General features: G+C 54.3%; 1 protein-coding gene across 1 annotated transcript in view; it reads left to right on the top strand.

The window, feature by feature from the left end:
- The window catches only part of Cdh22 (cadherin 22), a 127172-nt gene extending 105226 nt beyond the window's left edge, over window positions 1-21946 (top strand). Inside the window, exons 9-12 of the mRNA XM_076571168.1 lie at window positions 9721-9842; window positions 9933-10050; window positions 16841-17092; window positions 20770-21946. Coding sequence (XP_076427283.1) covers window positions 9721-9842; window positions 9933-10050; window positions 16841-17092; window positions 20770-21305 — 1028 coding nt within the window. The 3' untranslated portion in view covers window positions 21306-21946. The remainder of the gene's footprint in view (window positions 1-9720; window positions 9843-9932; window positions 10051-16840; window positions 17093-20769) is intronic.
- Window positions 21947-22182: the final 236 nt, after the last annotated feature.

The raw sequence follows: 22182 nt of genomic DNA on the forward strand, positions 1-22182 counted from the left end.
GCACCTGTAGCTGTCTGGCTTCCCTCTCTGCCCTCAGAGACTCACTGCATCCCACCCAGCTGACCGTGGGGTGGAGGGGGGGAGACTCTGAGAGAAGTCGGCTACCAGTCGGGCTTGAGGTGCCCCTCTGAGCTTCAGTCCACAGTACCTGCCCACTCCTCACCTCTATACTAACTAATAAAGGGAACGCTTCACTTCCTAGTGCAGAGAAATCAGTCAGTGTTCGCAAGCCTGCCGTCACTGCCTCCCTAACCGCCTTGACCGGGCCACTTGGCTTCCCTCCCCCTGGAGTCTGGTCCCTTTACAGTGATGAGGTCACTGGATTTCCACGTCTAAGCAGTGTTGATTCGACAGGGGGCCCCAGTGTGGAGATGAGGAAACAGACTCAGGTGAAATCCTTTGTGCAAACTCCCAGCCTGGCCTGGCCTGGTGCAGAGCTCCTGGTGCAGAGCTCAGGTCTCCCTGTGTTGTGCCCTGGTCATATTTCCTTGGTCTGGGGCTGGGGGGTTGGTCCAGTGTACAAAGTTCCTGCTGAGTTCAGACCCCCAGTTTCCACGTAGAGACGAACAGGATGACATAGTCCCAGTACCAGGAGTGGAGACAGGCAAATTCCTGGGGTTACTGGCCAGCCAATCCAGACGGCAAACACTAGGTTCAACAGTAGATCCTGTTTCAAAACCAAAGGGCCGGCAAGGTGGCTCAGTGGGTAAGACTCGTGCCTTTAAGCCTGACAACCTGAGTTCAGTCCCTGAGACCCACATGGTAGGAGGTGAGAACCGACTCCTGCAAATTGTCCTCTGGCCACACTTGTGCACCACAGCATTTGCACACACACACACACACACACACACACACACATAATCAAAAGTAAAGTAGGAGGCTAGGGAGATGGCTCCATGGGAAGAGTGCTTGCCTTGCAATCACAAGGACCAGAGTTCAAATCTCCCGCGCCAACATAAACGCCAGGCAGGTATGGCAGTCCACGCGTAATTCCAGCTGCTCACGAGGAAGAGACCAGGAGTCTCCAGGGCGAGCTGGCCGGCTAGACTAGCCAAACTGGCCAATTCTGGGTTCAAGTGAGGGTTCGTGCCTTGACATATAAGCAGAGAGTCATAGAGAAGACATTGACCTCCAGCAAGACACACACACACACACACACACACACACACACACACACACACACACGCATACGCACACACTTACACAATCTGTGGCAAATAACCCCTACCACACCGCCTTCAAGCCATCTCTAATGAAGATAGAGTGACCATATCTATTTCACAAATGAGGAAACTAAGGCCCCAAAGCACAGAGCGAGTCCGTGCTAGCCCAGGGTGATCTAGTCCTCCACACCAGAAGTCTGCCTAGGCCCCAGGAACGGAGCCACCCCACTGGCTCCACCCCCAGGCCCTGTGTCCTCCTGCTGAGGTGTCTGCCTGGCTCCCTCAGAAGCAAAGGGGATGAGCCAGGGATCCCACAGCCCCACCTGCTCCCAGGCAGAACAAACAAGAGGGGGTGAGGATCAGAGGGGAAATATTTATACACGCTGCAGCGCTCTGTGAGCCCCTCGGAGGATGTCGCCCTCAGCCAGAGCAGCCGCCTGTCACGCTGGATTACCTCAAAGGCTTGGGCCCACTTAGTATGCTGGCTCCTCTCTCCCGAACCTCTGAGTCATCCATCCTGCCCATGCAGACGCGCCTTCCACTGACATTATCTTTAACGTTTTGTAATCATGAAATATTAATGACCAATATTGAATTTAAAGTACAATTTGTGTCTGGATCCTTCGGTGGAAAGGGCAGTTGTACAGGGATAGTCTTGAGGGGGACTTGGAGAGCCGGGGTTGGGGTAGAGGGGGGGCTGGAGGTAAGGATGTACACAGCCAGGCTCCACCAGGGTCACCAGCTCATGCCTGGCCAGTAAGGAAGGTGGCTGACTGCCCATGACAAGGAGTTGCCCAAATCAGTTGGAATCTTCCCACAAGGGCCACCCTGGGCCAAGTCACATCTCACAGCACCCCGAGTTTTCCTTCACACAGATGAGTTTGTGTACAGACCTGGAGATGGATGACTGTCAGTCAACTGAGCCCCCTTCAAGGGCAGGCTCTGGTCTGCACCCTGTGGCCAGGTACTGGGTAGGTGCAGGTAAACAGGAAGGAACGGCCTATACATGCAATTAGGAGAATGGGACGTTGAGATGAGAAAAGGTTCCCTTTGTGTGGTCCTTGGCTCTGTGAGCTGGCAGGTCGCTCCTCTGCTCTCCCTGTGTTCCCTTCTTGAAGCTGGCGGTGACTTCCTGCCCTGTTGGAGGGCAGAGGGACAGAGGCTACAGAAGGTAGTGGCCTCCGCTTATTTAAAGGCATTGGTCAGCATCACATATAAAACAACCCCCACCCCCGGGTTTGAGAATCACATTTGTCCGGTTCTGGTAAGGCGCCTGACAGACACGTAGCAAGTATCATTCGTAGCCGTGGAGGAATCTGAGGCAGGGGGATGTTAGAGATGATGGCCCAGTCCCACCACACTCCATTTCACACGAAGAAATGGAAGCCCAGGAAGGAGCGGCTGACTTCCTGACTCTGTCCTGTGCTCCTTGGAGCACCGTGGAGGGAGGAGAGGTCATAGTGGCCTCCAAGGCTTCCTCCAGGGAGTCCTCCCCTGTGTCCACCCAGCCAGAGGCTGCTTATCTCACACCCCATGGGGATCCCTGCTGAACAGGTTTGGTGGTGGCTGTTCCCAGGAAGGGGGGCGGGGGGGGGGGGGGGGGAGCACTGAGCCGCCAGAGTGCAAACTGGGTCCTTCGGAGAGATCTGAGGGACAGGGAGGGACTCCAAGGCGGGTCTCTGGTAGAGGAAGGCTTTTGAAGAGCTGAGATTTTTATCTCCCGGAGCCAAAGCTGAGCAGTTTAGCAAGGCCTCTGAGAACAGAGACGCACATGGTTAGAGCAGGGAGCAGAGGCAAGACCCTGTAGGAAGGTTCCTGAATGTCCCCTATGCGGCCAATGCCGGGGTAATAGGGAGCTGGAACAGGTCTCTGAGGAGAAGAGTGCTTCAATCAGGTGTAGGGTGTTCATGGTTTCCTTGGAGGGTAGGCAGAAGGGAACAGAACAGCCTGGAGCTAATAAGATAACTCACGCTAACTTCATGTGGAGCCAAGGTGGGCCACCTGGCTGCCCAGTAAGGGCTGCTTTGAGAGGAGCTAACTTCCTGCCCTCAGAGGTGTGTAAACCATTACTGAGCTGAGTGGTGCCTCCGGGATCCTGAGCTTTTAGCAGATACGGGGCCAGAGACTGTGATGTCTGCAGAGTCTCAGTAGGATAGCCCACTCTGCCCCAAGGGAAGGAAAGCTTCCCCCAGGGCCCAGATCCCAGAGATACTGTTTTCACGGCTTCACCACATCCCTCCACTCAGAGGAGTCAGTCCCACAACAAAGGCACAGCCCATACTCTGCACATTGGAGCCAAGCACATGACCAAAGTCCTTGAGAGAGACAGAGAAGGGTGCTTGAGCCTCCTGTTCCCACAAAAGGGACATGGGAACAGGGCAAGAAGTGCCAGGAGGCCACTCCAGGCTGTCTCCGCACCCTTTGCTGGATCCTCCTCTGCTCCCCACCCTCCTCCTCCTCCTCCTCCCATGCCTGCCTGGGCTGTGGGTAATTGGGAAGATCAATCTTTCTGCCCAGCTGGCTGGCTCTAATCAGAGCCTAGGGTAAGGATGCGATCTAATTCCCTGGGGAGGAGGGCAGGGCTGGGCTGGGGGCTGTCAGGGAGAGGGTCCTCCATTCTGCTCCCCTCCCCTGTCCACCACACTAAGTGAGTGCAAAGATGATCTCTCCCCTGGGTCCCTCTCCACTTCCCTCTCTCAAAGCCTTGCCTGTTTCTCTCTCTGGGCTCCTCTTTCTCTGTGGTGCCAAGGAGAGTCACAGCATCCAACCCACTAATTTTGCTGATGTGATATCGGTTTTCCTGCTCCTTTCATGGGTCCGTGGAGGGGTGCAGGCACATCACGCCCCAGTCCCTTCTCAGAGTCTCTTCTGAGCAGTCCCTAGGCATGGATGCCACAGACAGGGAGATGCCTCATCGCACACAACTTTATTAATCATCTATTACGGCATGCAGCATTAAACAAAATTTCTACTTACACAGGAGATGAATGAGGGCGGCAAAAATGGGGTGTGGGCTCTGTAAGGCACTTGCTTTGAGAGCACAGACCTGAGTCCAATCCCCAGAACCCGTATGAAAGTGCCAGGCGGTGGGAAATTCTTATAACCTCAGAGCTGAGGTGGAAGAGACAGGAGAACCCCTGGGATTCACTGGCTAGCCAGCACAGCCTAATCTGCAAGTCCCAGTGAGAGACCCTGTCTCCAAAGAGGTGGATGGCATTCCTGAGATTGGCACCTGATGTTATTCTTAGGCCTCCAAGTAAACGTTCACACATGCACCTGCACTCAGACAGACAGACAGACACACACACACACACACACACACACACACACACACACACACACACACACACACTGTACCCAGTAAAAGCCATGCTAGCGAGCATCCCAGGAAGCCATGTGCACAAGGTGGTGAGGGCAAATATCAAGCCATCAGGAAGGAACTGAAGGGCAGACCCAGGGCAGAGGGAGGAAGATAAATGGAAGGAGAGTCAAGGCCAGGGAGGGGCTGGACATCTAACTCAAGCCATGAGACCTTGTAGGAGAGAGTACAGGGCTTGGGCTGAGGGCAGTCAAGGAGAGCTGCCTGGAGGAGGCAAGGCCTTTGGGGCTTAGAAGGGTTCTGGCATCTGAGGAGTTAAAAGAGTCTGTTAGCCATAAACTCTGCCTTTGAAACCAGGCCCCCATCCAGACCGGCTCTGTCGGTTCTGCCATGAGACCCCAGGGAGGAGGCATCACCTCTCTGACGTCGCCTGTTTTCTCATCCACAAAACAGCATTGACTCAAGTTCCTACCTCGGTCCACAGTTGACAGGATGAAGCGGGGAGGCACAGACCCTTGACAGGGCCTTGATGTGTGTCTTCTGCCTTTCTCAGGGGAAGGTGACACATCCTTCTGCTCACTAGGCTACGCCTGTGTCTTCTTCCCTTCCCACTGGCCCCATCCATCTCTGCTTCCTGCTCAGTTGGGTCTAAATGCCCCATGAGTGACTCTCTTCCTTATAAGAGGTCTGAAGCCTCCCACATACTCTGACCCCAGGGCCTTTGCATATGCCCATCACTCTCCCCAGAGCAATCTCCCTCCCACCTTCCCCTTCCCCTTCCCCTGGTTACTTCCCAGTTGGATCTGGGTAGAAATGTCACTTGCTCCATGGGAAAGTCCCCACACCTACTGGGACAGGACTCCTTGCTGCACATTCTCAGTCCCTGAGCCTTCCAATTCCCGTCACAGTCTGGAGTGGTGTCTGTCTCTACCCCTACACCAAAGGACCATGTTGTTCTTGTTCATTCCTGTGTCCTTGGTACAAAGGAGACTCCCGTTCCACAGTCGTCAGCAAAAACCACAAGCCTCCTTCCAAAATGTCCAATCTCACCCCAGCTGCTGTGCTTAGGGAACCTCAGGGCACCAGGATGGTGAGAGACGGACCAGCAGCGACTCTCCCAGAACCTTCCTTCCCAGCCTCTTCCGACCCCTGGGGCTCCACCTGCCACCTCCCCAGATGCTTGCCCGAGCCAACTGAGAAGGAGGCACCAGGCCAGAGCACGTTTAATTTTAATTTAGGAATCGGTTAAGGCTGCAGGCCTGCTCAGCTCTGGGCTGTCAATCAGCCTTCCTCAAGGCTGCATCAATTAGTTTAAAAATATTGAATGTAATTTTGCCTGACACAACATATTGCAGCTACTGCAAAATATAATTTATTTTAGAAGAAGAAATAATTAAACTAATTTGCATGTCAGTCAGATGAACTGAGATGGCAATGGGGGGGAGGGCCGTGGGGGACCTGGCCCCTGGAGGGGGCACCTGCCACTGGGCACTGGGTGAGGTCTGCTGTGCCCGAGTCTGAGCAGCTGCCATTGGATCGAAAAGACCCAGGCAGCAGGAGAGCCAGACATTGCATCTGGACCACACACTTGAGAGCTGGGAGGCTTGGGGACAACTCCGGGGATGTTCCCGACCCTCCGCCTCAGTTTCCCCCTCTACAAAACAGGTTTGATACCACGTTTTCATGGGTTGTATGGAAACCCACGTGATGTCACGGACAGGAAAGGATGCTGCAAACTGGAAAGAGGTCAAAGTTAAACACTGCTGAGTGCTTTACTTTGCTGCAGACCCCCTGGAAGGTGCTACAGGCAGGCCTTATGGTCATCAGTGGTTACGAGTGACAGGCACTGACCAGGCCAGAGACCTGCCATTCGGCCCAAGGCAGAGTTTGGAGCTGGGTACACAGTGAACCTCCTTGGGCCATGCCAACCTTCAGCACTGGTGTTTTTTAAGGCTTCCCGGGTGACTTTCCCGGGGTGGGAACATTGTCTAGTGTTGAGGGCATGGGGGCCGGTCAGGAGCAATGGCGATTCCAGACCAGCCCCCATTCCCTGGAGCAAACATTACAGGTAGCAACCTGGGCAACTTGGAGGCACACCTCTCAAGTAGGTGCCCACCTCTTAGATCTGAGACCCTCACTTAGGCAAAGGGACTCAGGGCTCTCCTAGTGACCTATGTGTGACATGTTGAAAGAGAAGGCCAGGTGTAACCCACAGCCACACTGTGACATCAAGGGACCCCGGTAGTAGAACCTGGGTAGAAGGTGTCTGCCCTTCATGAGAGGGCTGCCATGCTCCCAGGCCTTTCCCACCTCTCCTCTGGCCCCACACCCCTACTACAGAGGCAGGCTGCCAGAGAGGATGCTCAGGCCCTCGTTAGCTCCACCATCAGCTGGGAGGCAGACACCCGCCTGCCTCCCCCTCCCCCACCCACCCTCCCAGAAGCACCCCATCTGTCTGTGGAGGTTCTCTGGCAACATGTTCTTAAAAATAACGGCTCACTCGGCATCCCCAGTCACGACTCCCCTCCCTCAGTCCCGGAAGAGCCCCTCTAATTGCTGAGGTGGCAGATCTGGATAAACTGAGGAGATAACATGGCCTGGCTGAGGGGAACTCCAGAAGGGGGCCAGCAGTGCTAATGAAGAAGTCTTCCTCCCTCCCCGGCTTCCCCAGAGGTGCCCACCTGCCTTCCCACCTCCAGTTCCCTCGCCTCTCCAGCAGCTGCCTCAGCATCCAGCGGTCTCTGAGTTCAGAGCAGATGGGTCCACTCCCTCCAAAACTCATGGGGTGCCTGGCTGCCTGGAAACTCCCAGACTGCCCCCAAAATAGCTCCCTGCCAACCCAGCTGGAGACTCCCACCATCCAAGCATCTGCTTAGAACTGGGGTTCCATTTCCTCCCCTGGGGGGTGCACCTGCAGTGAGTAGCAGGTAGACAAGGTCGGTGGTGAGCAGGCTAGCTGAGGATGGGTTAACAACAGCACTGGAATAGCGGGAAGTGTTCAGGGAACTGCTCAGAGAGGCCAGGCTGAGGCAGCCAGCTCTCAGGTGTCTGGCTGCTTACTAGGTACCTGTGTCCCAGTCCTCTGTGCTGCGTGCACAGTTCCAAGCACTTTGTAGCTGTTAACGCTTAGCAGATCTGTTCTGTAAGCAATCGAGAAAACAAGCCTAGAGAAATCAAGTCACTTGGTTGAGATCACAAAGCTCCTAAGCGGCAGAGGTGGGCTCAGTCTTAACCACCACTCCCTGCCCACTCTGCAGGTATAGAAACTGATGTCAGGATCTTGCCTAAGCTCAAGGTCTGTGTCAGGGTTTCAACCATGCCTGACACTCAGGCCTCTTTGCCATCCCTTCATATTCCATTCATTTGCCCGACTGTGAGGGGCAAGCTGTTCTTCGCCCTAAGACAGAGACCCAGAGCTAAGTAAGACAGGGCCTTGACTTTATAGGCATCCTGTTTGCTGGCCAATTTTGCCTCCTCGGACTCATCTGGCCCTGCAGGTGTGCTGAGAGCAGCAATTTGGGGGTTCAGTCACCAGCTGACCCATCGTCTAAACATGCCCACGTATTTCGGTTTCTCCTTCACGGTCCGGGGACACAAATGGTAGTAGGCCACAGCATCTCCCAGGGCAGCCGGATGATGCATTCAGTGCTCTCTAGGTGACAGGGCAGAGAGAGCAGTGGAGGGGACATGGCGGTGGAGGCAGAGGCTTGTCTGAGGGTGCCACTGGTGATTGTGGCGGAGGTGACAGTGGCATTAATGGGCTGGTCGTGTTGGTGGCTACTCTGGAGATGGTGCTAGCACAGCTGATGACAGAAGTTAGAATATTGGTGGTGTGACAGAGGGACAGGGGCCGTGAGGGTGATGGTCTTAGTACTTAGGGTGAGGGGGAATGATGAGGGTGGAGCTAATGGATGTGGTGATAGTGATCTACTGGGATGATGGAGACAGTGGTGAGGCTGCTACTGTCCATTACCTGCTAGAGTCAGAGAAGACAGTGTTGCCAGTCGTCATGGTGATGGCTTAGTAGCATTAGTGATGACACAGATTGTGGTGGTGCTCCTAGTGGTGATGGTGATGGTGATGAGTGGTGCTGTTGTTCATGGCCACAGAGGTTGTGGTGGTAATGGCAGTGGGGTTGATGCTAATGTTAACAACAGGGATGGGGATGGTGGATCTGGTGAAGACTATGGTGAAGATGGAGAGAGGGATGGTGAAGGTGGTTATGGTGATGGTAATGACAGAGATGGAGTGGCAATAGTGGAAATGGTCATGGTGATATAGTGATGGTAGAGATGGGTGTGGTGGAGATAGGCCTGGTGGAGAGATGGATGGTGGTGGAGATGGGGTGGGTGTGGTGGAGATGGGCATGGTGGAGAGATGGATGGTGGAGATGGGCCTGGTGGAGAGATGGATGGTGGTGGAGATGGGGTGGGTGTGGTGGAGATGGGATGGGTGTGGTGGAGATGGGCATAGTGGAGGATGGTGGTGGAGATGGGATGGGTGTGGTGGAGATGGGCATAGTGGAGGATGGTGGTGGAGATGGGATGGATGTGGTGGAGATGGGCATGGTAGAAAGATGGATGGTGGAGATGGGATGGGTGTGGTGGAGATGGGGTGGGTGTGGTGGAGATGGGATGGGTGTGGTGGAGATGGGCCTGGTGGAGAGATGGTGATGGGATGGTGGTGGGGATGGGATGGGTGTGGTGGAGATGGGGTAGGTATGGTGGAGAGATGGATGGTGGAGAGAATGGTGATGGGATGGTGGTGGTGATGGGATGGTGGAGATGGGGTGGGTGTGGTGGAGATGGGACTGGTGGAGAGATGGATGGTGGTGGAGATGGGATGGATGTGGTGGAGATGGGATGGGTGTGGTGGAGATGGGGTGGGTGTGGTGGAGATGGGGTGGGTGTGGTGGAGATGGGGTGGGTGTGGTGGAGATGGGGTGGGTGTGGTGGAGATGGGCATGGTGGAGAGATGGATGGTGGAGAGGATGGTGATGGGATGGTGGTGGGAATGGGATGGTGGAGATGGTGTTGGCAGAGGGTGGTGGAAATGTTTAGGAGATTGGGATTGGGATCATATTGTGATTGCCCAATCCCAGATGTCCCTATGCTGGTCCTCATCCCCATTTGGATAAGGCAGTGTCTGTCAGTGTGGCCCCACTGCCCCATCTTCCAGAAGTAGGCAGTTGTCTAATCTCATCCCTGAAGCTTGTCCTCCTCTTCACTCTTCTTACAGACAATCATGCTCAGCTATCACGAGCCTCCCTACGGATCCGAATCCTGGATGTGAATGACAATCCCCCAGAGCTGGCTACACCCTACGAGGCAGCTGTGTGTGAGGATGCCAAGCCAGGCCAGGTACCCAGAGGGACTGGGGATCAGGGCTACTGTCATGCCAGAGCCCCCTACTCTGCTTCATTATGTAACCTGCCCCTCCCCACCCTACAGCTTATCCAGACCATCAGTGTGGTGGACAGAGATGAGCCCCAGGGAGGTCACCGCTTCTATTTCCGCCTGGTACCAGAAGCACCCAGCAACCCTCATTTTTCTCTGCTGGACATCCAAGGTGAGCTACCTGTAAGCCACAACCCTCGGGGTGACAGAGGGGGCTGGCAGATTACCTTCCTCCTCTGTAGAAACTAAGATTCCATGAGAGGCAGAGCTGGATCTAAGATCATGGAGTATGAGCCAGGTCACTTCTGACACCCAGCCACTGGGCAAGCCCTGAGGAACCAGGGTGTGGGTTGGCAGAGTGAAGAGATGCATCCCAAGAGCAGAGAATGTCAGTTGGAACGACCCTAAAAGAGCATCCAGAGGAGCAGGAGGGTAGACATTGGAGGACAGTCCCTGAGCCAAGTGACAGAGGAAGGCAGCATTGTACACATGTGGTTCAAAGTGCCCCCAACTCAAGTTCTCTGTGGCATCCTCACAGACACAGTGGAGGGCGATTGTCCCACCCCTCCACATTTCAGTTGTCTCAGAAGGAGAAGTCCCTTCCCAGAGTTCCGCAGAGTCCTTCAGGGTCCATGCTTACTGAGCCTTTCTGGTTCAGTTCACATTTACACTTGAGGGTTTCATATCCACACCCATGGGATACAAACACACACACACACACACACACACACACACACACACACACACACACATACACACGTCTGTCTCTATATAGTAAAGATGTTCCTTGACTCAGTTTTCCCCCTGCAGAAGCAAATTGCCCACCTGCCTGAGCTGAGTCTTTCACGATACCCCACTCCATCCCCCACGGTCCTCATCAAATTGACATTGAAATCTTTAAAAACAAAGCTGAGGGAGGCAGATGTCAGTGGACCGGAGTGAGAACACTCCCACGCTCAGCTAAGGCTCTCCATGACTTCCTGGCAACTATCTGGCCCTCTCTGAGCCTCAGTTTCGTTATCTGAAAATGGGGCTAATACACACCACCTCAAGTGTACCCCCGAGGGAGGAGGGCTACGGGGTAGACTGCAGACCCCGAACTCTCACTTTCTACTTTTAGTCTCTTAAGCACCACTGAGGTATAGTTCCTACTTGGCAAGCTCTGCTCTGGGCCCTGGAAATACAATGACAGATGGAAGAGAATCTCCGCCCTTGTGGAGTTCATATTCTATTGAAGCAAGACAGAAATTAAACAAATCAATAATATGTCAGATGAGTGGCCAGGGAGGGAGGGGCCGCTTAGCCTTGTTTCTCAAGAGGCTGGGCCTTTCTCTGTTTGTCGTAGGCCTTTGGGTGCCCAGGGCAATGCTGGTACCTTGTAGGTGTTCAATAAAATGTGTGGCATGAAGCTGAAAATGAAAGGTCGTCTGGGAGGCCTCTCTGAAGGGATCTATAATGCGTAGGCAAATGAAATGGGTGGGGAGACGGCTCAGTAGGTGACCTCAGTTCAAATCCCGAGTACCCATGTAAGCTGGGCACAGTAACATGTTTCTATAACTCTGTCACTGGGAGGCAAGGACAGGAGGATCCTGGGAACTTGCCCCCAGCTAGCCTAGTCTAATCTGTGAGTTCCAGGCCAACAACACCCCGCCTCAAAAACTAAGGTGGAAAAAGATCGAGGGGGACACATGACACCGACCTCTGCCTCTCACACACAGGCAGGTACACCGCAGGTACATGCTCACACAGTGTACACCACACACACATGCACTCACACATACACAAATCAATAGAAACCAAAAGCAACCAGGGAGCGAGCCACTCAGCTAACCGGAGTGAACACTGTCTGGTGGCGGAAATAGCAAGTTTCAAACAAGTGGGAAACAGGACCAGAAAGGGATAAGTCAAGAGGCATGGGGTGGGGGTGGGGTCAGACCACGTTGGTTCCTTCTGGTCCTGGAACAGGCCTGGGGTCACTCCCAAGTGTTTCAGACCCTACGCCTACAGGGAGAAGCCTTAAGGCCATATTAAGAATCTTCACTACCCAGTGCCCCCACCCTGACAACTGACCCCAGACACCGATGACCCTGGAGTCCCTGCTGTGTCTGGCATTAACCCCTCTACTGAGGGCAGGGGCATGGCTGTGAGAAAAGCTAAGGCTGTAGGAGGAGCTGAGGCTCAGAGCCATGGCTATTTAAATCTTTTTGGAAGTAATTCAACAACCAATACAGTTCAGCCCACACATCCCTCGCTTGGTACCCTGAGCTGGTGCCCACGGACACAGCCAGTCCTGTACCTGCCTCTCCAAGTTCAAGGGTCCTCGCAACTCCGGGGCCCGAGCCTCCACCCCTGCTGTTTTTCCTAGTTTAGGGACCTCCAGAGCTCCCTTTTGGAGCTGTGTAGAGGTAGTGTGAGCTTTGGGGACAGGGTAACCTTAGCCTGATGAGGTCAGAGCAGCCGTGGAAAGTCTCTTCCTCCACTCCTTCAGCCCCTCCCCTCACTGTGCCAACCCCCCACCTCCTCGCCATATAAATATCTTAGGTGACAAGCGGCTACCCCAACCCATCTGCTTCTTTGTACAAATGTGTAGCCAGTTTGGAAATGTGATTTATAAATATTGCTTTTGCAGCCAGGGATTGACGCTGATGGATGTCGGGCCAGATGGATGGATGCTACTCCCGGGCACGGGTCCTGCCTAGAAGGGTGGGGCGGGCCTGGGGTGGTCCGTGGCTTCCCAGAGGAAGGCAGCCGGATGGGGTCAGGACAATCCCCCAGGAGTCCCCTTCCACCGGGTGGAGGTATGGCGGGGCTCTGAGTGCTCGGAACATCTGGCTGCGTAGTGGGAGACAGCAACCCTGAGACTGCGTCTCTGTCTTGCTTGGCAATTGGAGGCTGGGCCAGGGCCAGCCGCTCATTTCTCAAATCTGTCCACTTCTCTCTGCTGCCACTGCCGCTATTGTCTCACACAAAACACACCAGCGCTTCCGACCTGTAGTCCATGTCAATGCCCGTATTTTCCATTATAAGTGTCCTTGGCTACCGGGCAGGTTCAAGCCAGGACAGAAACCACGTCGATCTTATTCACAGCCATGTCTCCAGGGGCTAGAATAATCCTGACATATAGAGAGTGCTCAGTTCAGATTTGCTGTGAAATGAATGGATGATATATCCCTGGGTCACTTCTTGGGTTTAAAGCCCACGAATCAATGGCCTCCTGTTGCTTCTAAGAAAATAGCTCAAGTTCCTTACGAAAACTGGCCTGCTAAACTTCCCTGGATGGGCTTCTGCCTCCCTCCAGCCACACACTATGCTCTAGCCTCAGCACCAGCACTGGGCTCTTCTCGTTTCTGGACCTGCCCACCCGGGATGAACTTGTACTTGGATAACTATCACTTCCCCCTGTGCTCCCAGGCACAGTCAGGTCCTCTCACATGTCCTCCTCCATTGGCCCTTCCCAGTCCTCCATGGTTTGCAATCCTAGACAGAGCTATGGGCTCCTTCAATTAGTGTTTGTCTCTTACATTAGCATCTGAGCTCTCTGATCCAGGCAACAGCTGATTTAGCTCTCCATTGTTTCCCCCAGCAGCCAGCAGGCAGCCTGGCTGGCAGCCATTAATGAAGAGCTGCAGAAGGAAGAGGGAGGAAGAGAAAGAGGAAAGGGAAGGAGGGAGGGAGGGAAGGAAAGAAGGAAATGGATTGGTAGGTGGAAAATGAGGGAAGATGAATGAACAAGTGGAAGTTGATGGATGGCGGAAGGAGGATGGATGGAGAGGGAGGAATACATGGGTAGATGGAGGATGCATGAATGAGTGGACAGGAAATTGATGGCGGAAGGAGGATGGATGGATAGGGAGGAATACATGGGTAGATGGAGGATGCATGAATGAGTGGGCAAGTCAATGATGAAGAGTGGATGGGTAGGTGGAGCACAGAGGGTGGATGAATAGATGAATGGTGGGTGGGTGAGTGCTGGAGGGTAGAGAGATCGTAGATGGAAGATGGTGACTAGATAGAGGATGAATGGATGGATGCTGGAAGGTGGACAAATGTACGAAAACTGGAAAACTGATGGGTAGATAGATCTGTGGGTGGATAGTAGAGGGTGATGGATGATGGGAAGTGGATGTATGTATGAAGTCTAGAGAATGGATGGGTAGATGGATGGACAATGGGTGGATGATGGAAAGTGGAAGGCGGGTGAATATACATGAGAGCTAGAGAATGGATGGGTAGATAGATCTATAGAGGGATGATGGAGGGTGGATGAATTGATGGATGGGTTTGTAGATGGGTGATGGATGAATGGATGAGTGGATGAATGAATAAAAGATGGATGGATAGACGGATGGATGATGAAGAAACAAGCTACTATTCTTATTTTTAAAGTGGTGTGTGTGTGTGTGTGTGTGTGTGTGTGTGTACATGAATGCAAGTGCTGGTGGAGGCCAGAGGCATGAGATCCCCTGGAGCTGGAGTTAGAGCCATTGTGAGGTACCCAATATGGGTGCCAGGAACCCCGCCCTCCACAAGAGCAATATGTGTTCTCCCAGCAGCTGAGCCAGCACTCCAGCCCCATAGTCACCTTCTTTAGAAGTTTTTTAATGACATTTATCAATTTTGTGTCCTGAGTGGGATAGGGGGAGGCATGGCACATGACCCTCAGAGGTCACAGGATAGCTTGTGTGAGTGGGTTCTCTCCATCCACCATGTGGGTCCTAGGGGTGGAGCCGAGGTCATCAAGCCTGGTGCGAGCTCCATTATCTCCGGAGCCACCATGCCGCTTCTTGCTGAGTCTTCGTTTCCACGTCCACCAGGGGAGACCCTGCTCCAGCCATGGTTAGAAGAGCTGAATGTGGGTTTCAAATGCCCACGGGCTGATATCTGAGAAGCATCCAGCTGGTGCTGATGCAGCCCCATCCGCATCCTCTCCTCTGCCCTCTACACTCGAGCCTCCTTTCTCCCTGGCAGGACGCCGCAGTGTTTTCTTAGCCTGAGCTGCCTCAACCTCTCACAGGGGGCTCCTGAGGCCAAGCCAGAACTTGAGGAGCAGACCCACGGCTGCCACTTAACCCAAGAGTGTGGTCCCTTCAAACTTTGTTCCCTGAGACTGGCATAGGGCCAGGCTCCAGCTGGCCGGTAGTGGAGAAACAGGCACACATTTGCTTCTTACAAGGTGACAAGTGCCAAAGCAGAACTGTGCATGGGCCCGAGTCATCAAAGCATGGCGTCGGAGCCGTAAATCCCTCCTTCCCAGGGAATTGGAGAAAGGAGGCCATGAGAAGAGGTGATATCTAGCTGAAACATGATGGATGAGGCATTTTCCCAAGCAAGAAGGCAAAGAGGATGTCCCAGATAGCAGAGACTTGGAGAGCAAGGCAGGAACATCCAGACAGGGAGCAGGTGTGGGGTGCGGCACGTGGGAGAACTATTAACCAGCGTTTATGAGGAATTGTTGTGTGCTGGGAACGATTCTATTCCATCCTCACCACTAGGTGAGACTCTGTCTGGTTCTGTTTACTGATGAGGACACTGAGGACCGAGCGAGCTAGTGCATGATGCATACCGGTGTTATTAACGTTTGCACGAAAATGTTCAAATGTGCATAACAGTAGGTAGAATAAGACACTGAGCCTCGTGGTCCATCTTGTCACATCTGGACCTCTGCCCACCTCCTGTGTGTGTCCAAGGTCATGAGTCAGTCTTTCCAAGGGCTCTTTCCTCATCATTGTGCCCATGGTAAAGAAGACCGGACCTGGGAAACTATTAGGAAGCAGGAACTATTGAGAAGGAGCAGCAGGAGGAGATTGGCTCTGCCCTGGGCTCAGATTTCCTTCCAAACTAGCCCCAGGAAGGTCTTAATCTGCCTCTCCACACAAGCATAGGTTTCCTAGAGCTACCTGGGACCCACAACACTGAGAAAGGACTCTGGGCTCCCAAGGTCTCGGTGAGAACCCACACTGACAAGGTGAAGGAGAGCTGGCCCTGGCAGGCAAGCACTAGGTCGGCAGCAGAGATGGAATGTCAGTTCTAGGCCTCTGAGCCCTTCAGACCCCCACACTGTGCAGGACTGAGAGGTGCCCCCAGAAAGCAAGGGTCAATACTGCCTGGCACACGTGGGACAGATGTGGAGGAGACAAGAAAAGGAGAGAAAATGGGTGCCAGCTGCCACTCAGCCTATGCTACAAGACCATCCATCTGCCCTTTGCCAGTTTTTCCTGGTCTACAGCAAGATGAGGCTGGGCAGTAGGCACCACTGTGTAGTTCAACCCTCTCTCTCTGATCACTGTGTAAAAAGGAAAACTTTGGGTAGGGAGACTGGGGCTCTATGGTCCCCTCATCTGGTCATGAAGGCTGTGTCCCAACCCTGGAAGCTCAGCTTCTTAATGAGAGCCCACGCTCCAGAACTTCTGAGTAACATGGAGGGCAGAAGGGCCCCTCAGCCACAGGCACTGCCTGCCAGGGTTGCCAGCCACCTCTGATGACCTTGGATTTGTCAAGGTCCAGCAAACCACAACCAAAGACCAGAGGACTCCTAAAAGCAGAGTGTATTTGAAATGGGAGTAGAATCTGAAACAGGGCAAGCTGTTGAGATCAATGGGGGAAAAAAAATTGGCATAGCCAAGGCCAGGACCTTGGTCCAGCTGGGGACAGAATCTTGGATTAGCTGGGAATAGTACCTTGGCACAGCTGGGAGCAAAAAAAAATCTTAGAATTGATGAAAACACACTTAAGACAGCTGGGAACCGAATCCAGGGACAGCTGAGGACACCCGTGGGCTCTGCGAGCTGGAGGATCTTCAGCAGCTGGGGCAGAATTGGGGGGGTTAAGGGCCAGGCGTGTGGGTCCTTGCAGAGGTGGCAGCTTGGGGTGTGAAGGGGCAGATCTCGAGGTGGCATCGGGATGTGGCTGCCCCGGGGTCTGGCCCAGCCCTGAGTCACACACTGCTGACTTCTTCCGAGCAGATAACACAGCTGCTGTGCACACCCAGCACGTGGGCTTCAACCGGCAAGAGCAGGATGTGTTCCTCCTTCCCATCCTCGTTGTGGACAGCGGGCCACCCACACTGAGCAGCACGGGCACCCTCACCATCCGCATCTGCGGCTGTGACAGCTCCGGCACCATCCAGTCCTGCAACACCACGGCCTTCGTCGTGGCTGCCTCCCTCAGCCCCGGCGCGCTCATTGCTCTCTTGGTCTGCGTCCTCATTCTGGTCGGTGAGTCCGAGAGCATCCCACCATTGCTGGACTGGGTATCCTGCCCAGATAGACCACAGCCTGAGAAAGGAGCCTCGGTCTCCCCTACATAAAGATGGGCTGGCTAGAACCATCTCTGACCTCTGCCTCGGTGGGAAGTCTCTGAAGTGCAGATGGTGGCCTACTTGGGACAGAGTTCATGCAGTGCCCCTCACCCAGCTCAGGCCAGGGGCTCATTCCTGTAATCTCAGCACTTGGAAAGTTGAGGCAGGAGGATTGCTGTAAGTTAGAGGCTAGCCTGGGCTATGTAGTAAGTTCCAGACCAACCTGGACTACAGAATGACACCCCTTATCAATAAAAAGAAACAGGGAGCTGAGATGTGGTCTAATTGGTAGAGTGCTTGCCCAGAATACATGAAGCCCTGGGTTCAATCCCTGGTACTGCATAAATCGAGGAGGAGGATGCAGGGCTGTGACCTCAACACCTCAGAAGTCAAGAGACAAGAGTATTAGAAGTTAGTCATCTTTGACTATAGAGGGAGTTTGAGACAAACCTATTGGACATGGAACCTTGCTTCAAAGAGGTCAGGAACCAAGCATATTTCTAAAATTCTCTTGTCTAGTGCCCTTCTTAGTTCTCCATAAAGAGAAGCATGGCTGCATGGCCAGATGTATCAACCCATTTCTCAGGTGAAGAAACTGAGGTTCACAGAGGTTATGTGCCTTGGCTAAGGTGACATAGGTTAGGTCTCCTTAGTCTGTGTCTCCACCTCTAACTCTGCCACCCGCCATGGAATAAAACTGGGGACAGCACCTTAGGGCACTTGGGATGTCTTTAGACATTGGGGACACTGGTACTGGAAGCCATTTCAACCCCAGTATTCCTGGGGAGAAGAGATGTGAGCAGCCACCCAAGTGCAGATGGTAGACAGAACAGCCAGAGCTAGGGGTTCTCTGCAGACCGTGCTCGCCAGCCCTGCCCGGCCCCCCAGATGACAACCCCCTTGTGCTGCCCACCCTCCAGTGACCTACTCTGCCCCTCCAGATCCCTGCAGAGGCGCTAGACAGACCCTGCCTAGTCAGGAGGGCAGCCCGCTCCCTCCCCACCACAGCCCACGGCTCAGAAACCCTTTTTCCAGAGGGTGCACTTTACAGCGGTTTCATTTTCCGAAGCAGTGCAAACAAATTTCTACCTAATTGCCCACAAACGAAGAAAGTGCACATCAGTGCTCTAAAGGTGACGGGCGGAATCTCTGATCAGGTCTGGCACATCTGTCGCCGCCGCCCGCAAAATCCCCGCCATCTGCTCTCGTGGGCATCCCCTCCACAGCTCTGGGTCTCCAGCTCCAAACGTTGTCCATCCATCTTCTCCACTTCTCTCTTGACACCGTCCTTCCCTCCAGCCCTCCCTCAAGGCCTGTCTCCAGCCCCGGCTCCCTCCCCTGTAGTAAACTACCATGTTAGGTGGTGAGCTCAGTACCCTGTGCTGTGGCCCTCACAGCTGGCTCTGGCCACAGGCCTGGCTGCATCTGTCTGGAGCTGCAAGAAAAGTCTAAATCCTGCCACAGTGCTCAGCATGTATCTGTCCATCCATGTATCCATCCATCTATCCACTATCATTTATTTACAAATCCACCCAGTGAAACCCTCTCAGGTGCTGACTGTTTCCACAATACGGTTCATTACTGAGCAAGAGATTTTTGTTGTTGTTGTTGTTGTTTGGTTTTTGAGACAGAGTTTCTCCGTGTAGCTTTGGAGCCTGTCCTGGATCTCACTCTGTAGACCAGGCTGGTCCCGAACTCACAAAGATCCACCTGGCTCTGACTCCTGAGTGCTGGGATTAAAGGCGTGTGCCATCACCGCCTGGCTAAGAGATTTTTTTTTTTTTAATTCATTCTTGGGGCTGGAGAGATGGCTCAGCAGTTAAGAACACTGGCTGCTCTTCCAGAGGACCCTGGGTTCATTCTCAGCACCCACATGGCAGCTCACAAAGCGTCTGTAACTGCAGGTGCAGGGGATCTGACCCCTCTATGTGTGATCGACCAGCACTAAACACATACTGCACAGACATACAGGCAAGCAAAGCACCCATACACAAAAAGTAAACCAAATTAAATTTTTTTTCTTTATTTCATACATGTATACAATGTATCTGGGTTGTATCCACCCACACACACCCCAGACCTCCCCCACATGTCCCCTCCCCGCCCTCAGGTCCTCTTTGTGTTTCCTCTATGATAACCCACTGAGTCCCGTGAGTGCCATGTGTGGCCATCCACTGGGACCTGGGCAGCCTGCTAGGGACCAGACCCCTGAAGAAAAATGACTCTTCCTCTCTCAGCTCCAGCCAGCTTTAGGGCTAAGGGTGGGACCTTGCTGGCCCCTCCCCTGTCCTTGCTGGAATGTGGACTGGCTTGATCTTGTGCACAGCTGCTGTGGATGTGACAGCCCAGTCCGGAAGACAGCTCCGCATCCCTCCTGCCCTCCAGCTCCTACATTCTCTCCTCCCCCTTTCCATCAGGTTCCCTGAGCCCTGGTGCAGGGACAGGGGTTAGTGGGAAAGAGATTATTTCTTCCAACTTTGGGTGTGCGAAGTTTGAGGTTCTCTTGGTCAGCCAAGAGTTCTGGCAATTGGTTGAATCTGGATTTCAGGGGAGAGGTCCAGGCTGGGGCCAGAGATACTGGAGTTGTTAGAGGGAAGTCAAAGCCACGGGCCTGCAGGACAGTGCCAAGTGAGGGAGAGTTATGGAGGAACAGGTCCTGGGAAGACTGCTAGGGAGCTGGGGAAGCAGGGGGTGGGCGCTGTTTGGAGGAAGAGAAGAGGAATGTGAAGTCTTGGAGGCCAGATGAAGGAGGACAAGAAGCGTAGAGAATCAGTCATTCACTCCCTCTCACCGCCAGGTCTGTAGGCAACTCCTTGTTCATTCATTCATTCATTCATTCATTCATTTATTCATTCATTCATTCACTCAGCAAGCACACATCCAATTCTTTACCATACCAGGCACTAAGCCAGGGAGACGTTTTCAGGTCCCAGAGGATATTTATTGGGGTTAACTTGGCAGGACCTGGTCTGTGGTAGGCCATCCCTCTTTAGTTGAGATGAGGAAAGGGAAGACCTCAGAAGCAGATCTAGGACCCACTGAGGACCCGGCTGACAGGAATTCCCTGCAGCTGCTGCTGGTGGAGCGGCCACACTGGGAACTAGGAGACAGAGGGACAAGACCTTCCCTCCACTGGGGGCTTGGAGCTGGGTCACTGGACCTGGCTAGAGCTCTTGGGGAGAGAACCCTGGGGGTCCTGACTGAGACACTGAATGGGAAGCAGAGAATTCTGGGGTGGACAGAGGCGGGCAAGGACAGAAGACAGGTGCCCTCAACCTTACAGCAGCGTCTAGAGCCAAGGATGGCTGGCCCTCGAATCGGGTGTAAATCCTTAGCACAGCTCTGCTGGGCAACCCCAGTCCCACTAGCCCTATAAATTCAATTTGCATACCTCCTGAGACGAATAGCTCACCACCTACCTGGAGGGCCAGCTCAGTTCTCACCACAAGAAATGGGAAACCTAGGGAACTTTTAAGGACCACGAAGCTCTGCTGTGGCATTGGGGGATGGAGGGAGGCCAGGCAGTATGCTGAGCTCAGCCCTCACTCTGTCTCCCTGTTCCCTCCCGCCACCCCACCCCACCCCACCCCGCAGTGCTGGCTCTGCTAATCCTCACCCTCAGGCGTCACCACAAGAGCCACCTGAGCTCGGACGTGGATGAGGACATGCGGGACAACGTGATCAAATACAACGACGAGGGCGGCGGCGAGCAGGACACCGAGGCCTATGACATGTCAGCGCTGCGGAGCCTCTACGATTTCGGGGAGCTCAAGGGTGGCGACGCGGGCGGGGGAGCGGCCAGTCCCCCACAGGCTGCTTCCTCCTCCGAGCGCCACTCGCTGCCTCGGGGCCCGTCGAGCCCGGAGCCGGACTTCTCGGTGTTCAGGGACTTCATCAGCCGCAAGGTGGCGCTGGCGGACGCGGACCTGTCGGTGCCGCCCTACGACGCCTTCCAGACCTACGCGTTCGAGGGCGCGGGCTCGCCGGCTGCCTCGCTCAGCTCGCTGCACAGCGGCTCCACCGGCTCCGAGCAGGACTTCGCTTTTCTCCGCGCCTGGGGCCCGCGCTTCCGACCGCTGGCCGCGCTCTACGCCGGCCACCGTGGGGACGACGAGGCCCCAGCCTCCTAGCCCCAACCGGGCCAGTCCGGCAGCGCGGCCCGACGGGAGGGGACCTGCATGGCTCCCGCGCCGCGACACGCCCCCAAGGGGTGAAGCTTGCGAGGACTCAGGGGTGCGGGATGGTGACCAACGTCAGGAGAAGGGAGGGGAACCCGACCTGCGCAGCCCTGGGGTTGGAAGGGACCGCGGAGGGGGAACCCCATGCTGGGAAAGGACCTGGGAAGAGAAAGCGGAGGAGGGCGCTGCTGCCGTGCCCACCCCAAGGCTTTCTGGCATTCAAGTAAAGATGAAGGAAGGGCTGGTCATTTACTAAGCACCTACTGTGTGCTGGGAGCTACCCAGAGACCGACTGCATTGTTGTAGAAACTATGAGGTGGCGTTCCAAAGGTGACAAGATAGGAAAGCCCCCCAGAGAAGTGGTTGTGACCTGCCCGGGGACACGCAGACAGCGAGTGGTGGAGCCTCCCGCACTGACCAGCTGCCTGGACAAGTCACCTCATTTCTCTGGGCCCCAGTTTCCTCATCTGTCAAATGAGGTTAATAACAGCACCTACCTCGAAGATTTGGAAAGGGTTCAGGTGTCAAGTCGTTGGGCAGTGCCTGGCACAGAGTAGGTGTTCAATAAATGCTCGCCTTTGTTACTAGCCTCATCCTTGTGCTTGCTGGAGGCCCGTGTCTGAGCTCACTCCCTCACCCTCTGGCTCCTCCCAACACCTCCGAAGGAAGAGGAATTGGTCCCAGCTGTCAGCCCCTGGTCCTCCTCTGAGGGAAAACAGATGTGCCTAGCAACTGCAGAATCTTCCTGCTCCTTGGGCTATATCAGCATGAGCCCCCTGGCAAGGATGCTAAAAACAAGATGAGCTTGGGCGGAGAGAAAAGGCTGTGC

The sequence above is a fragment of the Peromyscus maniculatus genome, chromosome 4 (assembly GCF_049852395.1).
Source record: "Peromyscus maniculatus bairdii isolate BWxNUB_F1_BW_parent chromosome 4, HU_Pman_BW_mat_3.1, whole genome shotgun sequence".
In the NCBI taxonomy this organism is placed as follows: domain Eukaryota; kingdom Metazoa; phylum Chordata; class Mammalia; order Rodentia; family Cricetidae; genus Peromyscus; species Peromyscus maniculatus.